The sequence below is a fragment of the Hippopotamus amphibius genome, chromosome 3 (genome assembly GCF_030028045.1).
Source record: "Hippopotamus amphibius kiboko isolate mHipAmp2 chromosome 3, mHipAmp2.hap2, whole genome shotgun sequence".
In the NCBI taxonomy this organism is placed as follows: domain Eukaryota; kingdom Metazoa; phylum Chordata; class Mammalia; order Artiodactyla; family Hippopotamidae; genus Hippopotamus; species Hippopotamus amphibius.
The window spans coordinates 129,534,872-129,542,607 of NC_080188.1; the positions used below are offsets into that span (position 1 = coordinate 129,534,872).

The window sequence follows — 7,736 nt, forward strand, 5'->3', positions numbered from 1 at the left end:
AAAATACATCTTTAGCCCAATTTCTCAGGATACACTCTTACATTGTAAACCATCAGCTTGGCACAGACTCCACCATCATCACAAGCAAATATGTTCAAGTAAAAACTGCAAGTGTTTCCTCAGGCTGCATCGCTCTCTATTAAATAACAAAGCAGAATAAAATACTTTAATGTATTTTAAAGTATCCCCCACCCTCATTGTCCCCCAGCTGCCCTGCAGGGAGATGCCTCCGTTGGCCAGGACCCTGCCCACACAGCAGCTGGTCCTCCCCATGGGCGGGGGAGGCAGGGGTTCCCGGCCAAGGTAAACCCACAAGTGTCCTGGTTTAGAGCAGCCCCCTCTGGGCCACCACGCGTGGCCCCCAGCTCCGACGTGACCCTTATTTGAGAGACGCAGGAAGAGTTGGGTACATGTTCCTTTGGCCCTGGAAACAGCAGCTGGCTCTGATGCAGGCAGGGGCAGGGCAGAGGAGAGTCTGAGAGGGATCCCTGCACATGCTGGGTCAGCTTTAACCGTGGACACTAGGCATCCGTCGGCTGGTCTGCCCCCTCCAACTGGGCGGCCTGAGCTCAGAGCCCAGCCGTGGGGCGGGGATGCTCAAGGCCTCCGCTCCCCAGGCCGGGGCTAAGCTGGGCCTCCCAGGTCTTGCAGCCTCCTCCGCTGTCGCTGCCGTCGCTGCCGGGTCTGGGTGGCCCTGCCAGGAGGCCTGAACTGACCGCCTCGGAGCCCGGCCGCGCCCTGGAGCAGCCGCACCATCTCGTGGTCCTTGTGGTCCAGCACGCGGGGCAGGAACAGCGAGGACTTCTGCGTGCGGCGCGTCTTGAAGCCTCTGCGGGGCCGGCCCTTGCCGTTCACGGACACATACCACAGTCTCTCGGCGCTGGGCTGGCGCCGGGCCTCGCGCCCACTGGGCACCGTGCGGTACAGCCGGGAGGCGTACGTGTTGTAGCCCAGCTCATGGATGCGCTCCACGAACTCGCACTCGGCATTGTAGCTCTCCTGCGGGGCAGGCGGGGGCCAAGTTCAGTGGCATGGAGGCCATGGGGATGCAAGTAGGGAGGGATGCCCTTAGCAGGGGTCTGTGCCAGCCTGGGGCAGGGTGGGGGATGTGAGTCCCTGCCCTCTCAGAAGCAGGCATCTGGAGGGACGAAGGTGTAAACTCAGAACGTAAGGAGCTTTCACCAGTGTCCCCACGGACTGCTGTGGGGCCTCTCCAGTCAGGGTAGGGCTGGGTATGCCTTATGCCAGCCCAGTGGAGGCTTCAGTCCCAGCTGTAGGTGGACAGGCATGCCAAGGGCCACCTCCCACACACACTGCTTCCCTCCCTGCATTGTGCCAAGGGGCAGGGCTGGGGGAGCAGGGAAAGCTGGGTGGAAGGACTGGCCTTCCCTCCCAGGACTGACCACGAGGCAAGAGCAGGAGACCCTCAGGGTCTGTCTCCATCTGGGGTGGGGGGAAGGGGAGCAGGTACTGAGTGAAGGTGGCCCAGCGGACTGCAGCCCCATTCTCAGGGGTGACAGGCCATTCAGGGCCAGACCCACAAACTGGGCAGCATGTGACTCCCCAAAAACTCAGGAAGCAAGATAAGCCTCTTCCCAATGACAAGGGAGCCCAGAGGTAAGGCTGGAGAGCTCTGGTTGAATCGGGGTGGCAGTGGCTCCCCTGTAACCCCAGCCCCTCCTCTCTGCCCTCCAGACCAGAGCTCCTTGGGTCTGAGAACAGACGTCACTGCCCGAGACCAACTTCCAGACTTTACAGATGGGGAAACTGAGGCTCCAGGTAGTGTCAGACCCCAAATCACAGAGGGACCTGACACCCTTCTGGACTGTGCCCCCCCACTGCGTGCTGTGGGGCTGTCTGGGTGGGTGGACAGGCTCTGGGTAGACCTGCCCCACCCTCATGCTAGACATGGTATGTCAGCATCTTACACCCCACCCCACCCACACCCCCGCACTGAGTTTCTGTGAAAAACTCAGCAGCTGAACCAACTCTCTTCCCAGGCCCCTCTATCCTGGAAAAGGTATGTCCTACAGGGCTGAGGCCCATTGCCCAGGAGGCCTGGTGGGCTTGCTCTTTGCTGGGACACTTGGGGGCCATCAAAGTGGTACAGTCCTGTGGGCCTCAAAGAGCAAGAGGCTCAGGCCTTACAGAAGGGGTTCTTGGGGGCAGAGCATCTGTTTGCACCTTGTAGGGGCTGCTGCAGGGGGAGCTGAGATGACCTGGAAAAAGGCATCACAGACTCACCATGACAACGGTTCCCAATACCTGTCCCGTCCCTGTGGTCCCACCCCAAACTCTGCTCCACACATGCTGTCTCCAGAGTCCCCTCACCCCGGGCTCCACCTGCTCAAATTCCACTCATTGCTGTCACAGCTTATCCCGGAGAGGCTGCTCTTCAGTACCTGGAGCTGCTCCAGGAGAGCCGGCAAGGCAGGGAGGAGGCAGGGATGGATGTTGATGGATGGATGGATGGATGGATGGATGGATGGATGGATGGATGGATGGAAGGATGGATGGATGGATGGGTGTGTGGGTGGGTGGGTGGATGGATGGATGGATGGAAGGATGGAAGGATGGATGGGTGGGTGGAAGGAGACAGGAGGGAGGGAGGGATGAAGGGAGGGTGGGTGAACTCAGAAGGGAGATCCTGGAGGCAATCATCTGGGTCCCAAGGCTGTTGTAATGGTCCAGCTGGGAGACAATAAGGGCCTGAGTTATAAGGGCACTGGCCACAGGGCAGAGGGAGGCAGAAATTGAAGAGAGAGATTCAGGAATTATATTTGAGGACTTGGAGATGGGCTGAATGTGGGGCTGAGAGAGAAGGAGGTGTCCACCAGGACTCCCAGCTGACCTTGGGCTTGAGTGAGTGGCTGGTGGGGTAACAATGACAGCGGGGGAGTCGGGGAGCTGCTGGGTTCAGTTGGGGTGTGCTGCCCTCTGCCAGGGTCATCTCTGAGCTGTCAGGACATTTGGGGGATCTATAACTCAGAAGGGAGGTCAGACCTGGAATTGGGGGCTGTCAGGGTGCAAGGGCCACTGACCCACAGAGTGGATGAGCTAGCCTAGGCAGTGAGAAGCAGGATGATGGCAAAGACCAGGGAACTCAGGCAGCCAAGGGGCAGGACAGTGGGAACAGCTCTCGCAGGCAAATCGGTGGCACCCAGGGTGGGGACAAGGTGGGGCAGATGGCAGGGATGGCATCTGGACTGCCTCACCTCCCAGGTTATTTGCAAAATGGTGAGGCCTTCCCTGCCAGGTGCTCTGAGAAGATCCACCCCATCCAGCTCAACCTCCAGGCTATCCCGAGTGGGGCCGAGAACCTCTTCTCTGTCTCCAAAGCCAGTACTGTCAGTTCTCAAGGACGGAAGCCACAGGGAGATTCTGACCCACTGGGATCCCCCAGGGCATGTACTGTTCTGTCCCCCAAAGCCCTGGGCCTGTGTCTCCCATGGAAGAGATGGCAGTGGCCTGATGCTTCCCTCCTGATTCAGCCCTACCTGCCCCACTCTGTAAACTTTCCCAGCGTCTCTGGTCAGTAAGACCTGCACGAGCACTGCAAGCCAACAAGACGCCCCCTCTCCATAAGGGATGGGAGCAACTGTGGGTGGTCTGAGACCATTTCAAGGAACAGAAAGTCAGTTCTGCTCACTTGGCACCAGGGGCGCAGGGCCGGAGGGGTCTGGAAAGCCACCATCCACCTCAAGAAAAAGTCAGACCAGACCCCGAGCTAAGGGAGTGCCCTTATAAACTACAGCTGGTGTTTGCAGACTCTAGAAGTACATACAGAAAAGGCTGGACACCCGAGCTTCTGTCAAGGGACCCCTGGGTCACAGAAAACAAATGGGTGCCTTCCAACTTCTTCATTTCTCTGCAGCAAAGCCCTGAAAAATCTGTGATGAAATACTCGACTTAAAGGATGATTTCCTGCAATCCCTGATTGCGCTTTGCCTACTTCAGAGGGACAGGGAAATGTTGGTGTGTTTCCCCTGCAAAAACAACTGAACAGAGAGAGGTAACTCCAAGGAGATGGTCCTCGGCCGCATCGTCTAGGTGACGTGTATGGATGGAAAACCTCTCATTGCCCCAGGAATATCAGCTGAATTGCGTGTAATGACTAGTTGGAGGTAGCAAATTTCCTAGTACATGTACTTTACTCCTTGGGGAAGGGCCACTGCCAATGCCCACAGAGTCACGGGACCCTTTTTGTTGCAGAGACCCAGGCAGTACATAGACTGGGTTCCAAACCTGTGTGCCTGGGACCTGGGTCCTGTCATCTCTCTTGCTCTTGGTTCCCTCTTACGAACTCACAGCTCTTGCCTTTCCTCCCTTGGGAAGATCTGGCTGTGCCATGCCCTGCTTCCTCCCCTCCTCACTCCCAGGAGAGCTCTGGGGGAGCCCACAGAAGAGCCTTTGCCCAACACACATCCTTCATCCCAAGGCTCGCTAGGGTCCATTTATCTTGGTAGAAATTAGGGGGACAATCTCTCCCCTGCACTCAGCTACCTTGAAGGTGACCACAAAATGCTTGGAAGAACATTTTCTAACCCGACAGCACTGGAGACCATAGGACATGTGTACCTCTACCCCCCACCCCCCACCCCAGAAGACAGCCGCCTCCAAACAGAAGGAGCTGCAAGAGCCCCAGGTGAGGAGCCACAGGACCTGGGGTTCTGGTCCCAGCTCGAGTCCTGCACGTCCCTGAACAAAGCATTCTACTGCCCGTGTCCCCTTATGTCCTCTGATATGACGTTCAAGGGAGACGGCTGCTCCATCTGTGCCCCGCCCCCCACATGAGCAACTGGACTCACCGAAGCGTAGAGCCGTCCCCTCTTGTTCATGGCCAGGTACCGCCCAGAAAAGAGCCCCTTGATGGCCACAATGCCCACCTCCACCGCCGTTATCTCCAGGATACCTGGGAGGAGTCAGGAAGGCTCATCACTCCCTCTGCCTCCCACAGAGCCCAGAGGTGAGGACTGAGCACCGGAGGGCCCTGCCTAAAGCCAAGCCCAGCGCGGGAAGGGGGTGGGGGAGGGCGGCACACACCCAAAGGGGGTGACTTTGGAAGTTCAGGGGAGGGAGAAACCCCTGGCTGGGAGGTGCAGGAGAAGCATTCAAACCTGGGAGGGAAATAATAAAACTGGTATTTCTCCACGCTGACTCTGTGCAGGACGTGGAGTCCATTGGAGCCTCTCAGCCACCTGGTGAGCTAGTTTCACCAGGGGCCGGACCAGCTGAGGCCCGGGGCTGAGGGACTGGCCCAAGACTGCACACAGGTGTTTGAACTGGGATTCAAACCCCTGCTGCAGACAGCAGCGTCTGGGCTCCCTGCCGGCACTGGAGTGCCAGGGGAGGCCAGGGAAGGGGAGCTGGGCCTTTGGCGAGGTGAGTTGATAATGGAATCCACCGGTGTATTGAGGGTGCCACCCAAGCCCGCTGGCGATGGACACGGGCGGGAGATCACTGTCTCCGGCCTGTACGCAGGTTACAGGATGTTGGCGGGGAGCCCGGTTAGACCCCTAACCTCACAAAGGGAAGCCACCTGCGCTCACCCACTCCCCACTGAATGTAAGAAAGTTTAAATCTCCCCTAACGCCTCCCTTTCGGACTGAGAGCATTTCCCCCCACCCCCGGGGGCCTGCAACAAAGCCCCAGGTGGGGCCACTGTCCCCCAAGAATGGCTCCGAGGAGAGGAGGCTGGGGCAACAGCCCGTGCCCTCTCCAGGGGGCACCTCTCTGGCCTTGCACCTGGCCCCAAACACGTCAGCGATCACAGGGCCCAGACGAGGGCCACCAGAGGCTTGTCCGGAGCTTGCGGGGGTGCAGGATGCGGGCCCCTCGCGTCCCGGGGACGCAGGCTGGGAGGATTCCGCGGCGCCGGCCGGAGGACCAGAGAAGCGCGCACCTAGATGCGGGACAGGGGCGGCTGCGGGCGGGCGCGCGCCCTTCCCCCCCAACCCCTCTCCTGCCTCTGAGCTGCCCGCCTTGGATGCCTGGAGAATTTGGATGCTCTGCGACTCCAGGGGGAAGGCTGGATTTGGAGAGAACTGAGGTATCACTACGAGGCGAGCAGCGAGCGCAGGCGCTCCGGTTGCCCTGTCCTGCGCATAGGGACGCCCTGGTAACATTTGGCTCCCACCGCGCGGCTCCGGAGCCGTCTTCCGAAGACGCCCTCGCAGGACTGCGGCTTTCCCGGAGGAAGCAGAGTTTTCCGGCCGCCGCCTTGAATCCACCGCACCGCTTCCTGAGCCCGGGGCGGGAGCAGAGCGCGAGTCTCAGCGATGGACCCCGAGACCCTGGCCACACTCCCACGGCTCCCCGCTGAGTTCCTGCCTCGGGCCTCCTGCTCCCCACCGAGCGGAGTTGCTTCGAGTCCCCCCTGGCCTGGCGCTCCTCGAAGGAGGGCTCAGCATGAGCCCGGGTCCCCCTGGCCGAAGGAGCCAAACCTTGTAGCCTCGCGGGACTCCGGCTCGAGCGCAGTCCCGGCGCGGGTCCTGGCTGCTGGGCGCGGTGAAAATGTATCTGCGCCCCCAGATCCAGGCAGATGCCCCTGCGTGCTCCTAAGCTGAAATCCGTGGCCCCCCACCCGGCGGTCGGGGCGCCCAGCCTGCCTGTCCCTCTGCGGCCAAGGGCAGAGGCTGGAGGGCCGGGGATTCCGGTCTGTGGACACGATTCTCTCCGTGCGGCCGCCTCCCCGGAGCCCCGCTCTGTCCGGGCGAGTGTCTTCCGCGCAGAGGCGGCGCGGGGCGGCCACCTGGGCGGCCGCGAGCCGGGAGGGCGAAGGGGATGGCGGGGAGCCCCCGGGGTCGGCAGGAGGAGAAGTCGTCAAAATAATAAAGAGGATGATAAATGCCTTGTCCAGGGCCTTTTCTCCGAAAAACTTAGAGGGCTCAAACTTTCAGGACCACCGAACCCAGGCGAGCGGGGAGCCCCCAGGCCGCCTACGTCGCACCCTCTCGGACGGGCGGGCTGGCGGGGACTGGGGGGTGGACACACTCGGCCAGGCCAGCTGGCCCGACAGCGGGCAGCCACCGCCCAGAGCTCTCTTCGGACGTGACCCGTCCCCCACCCGACCCCACTCCACGCCAGCTCCACTCTCGCTCTTCTCCCGGACGTTGGGGAAGAGCAGGGGACCCCGGCGGTCTCCTTCTGGCAGCAGGGGTGGTCTGCGTTTCCCGGGCACCCTTCGCTCTGCAACCCCTCCTGGGCACCGCTCCTCCCTGGGGGGCCCCGCGCGGCGCCGCGGGGGCCGGACACTCACTGTAGGCGCTGTTCTCTAGGCTGCCGTTGACGCGGCCGCTCGGGTGCAGCTGGAGGTGGTACTTGGTGGCGCAGTAGAGCTTGCGGCGCCGGGGCGCCCCGCCGAGGTGCTCGTAGACGCCGCCGCGGCCGCCCGCATCTCGCCGCAACCGCGCCCCGGGGCCCGCGGCCGGCCAGCCGGGCTCCAGCAGGCTGAGCAGCAGAAGCCAGATCAGGCCCATCGTGGCATCGCGCCCGCCCCGCGGCGGCGGCGGCTGCAGGCGAGCCCGGCGCCCATGGAAGGGACGGGAGCGGAGCCGGGGCGAGGCGCTCGGAGCCGGCTCCGGCGCCTGGCGGTGCCGACTCCGGCTCCGGGGAGTGGGGGGAGGGGAGGGAAGAGGAGGGGCGGGGGTGGGTGGGAGGGAGGAAGAGAGAGGAGAGAGAGAGAGAGATCCTTTAATTTTCACCCAGGATAGGGTGAAATTTCCGTTGCTGCGCAA

General features: G+C 61.7%; 1 protein-coding gene across 1 annotated transcript; it reads right to left on the reverse strand.

The window, feature by feature from the left end:
• Positions 1-624: 624 nt before the first annotated feature.
• On the reverse strand, positions 625-7,478 carry FGF3 (fibroblast growth factor 3). The gene is made up of 3 exons (XM_057727184.1): positions 7,259-7,478; positions 4,809-4,912; positions 625-999 (listed from the first exon to the last, which is right to left on the reverse strand). Exons 1-3 carry the CDS (start codon positions 7,476-7,478, stop codon positions 625-627), a joined length of 699 nt encoding a protein of 232 aa, XP_057583167.1.
• Positions 7,479-7,736: the final 258 nt, after the last annotated feature.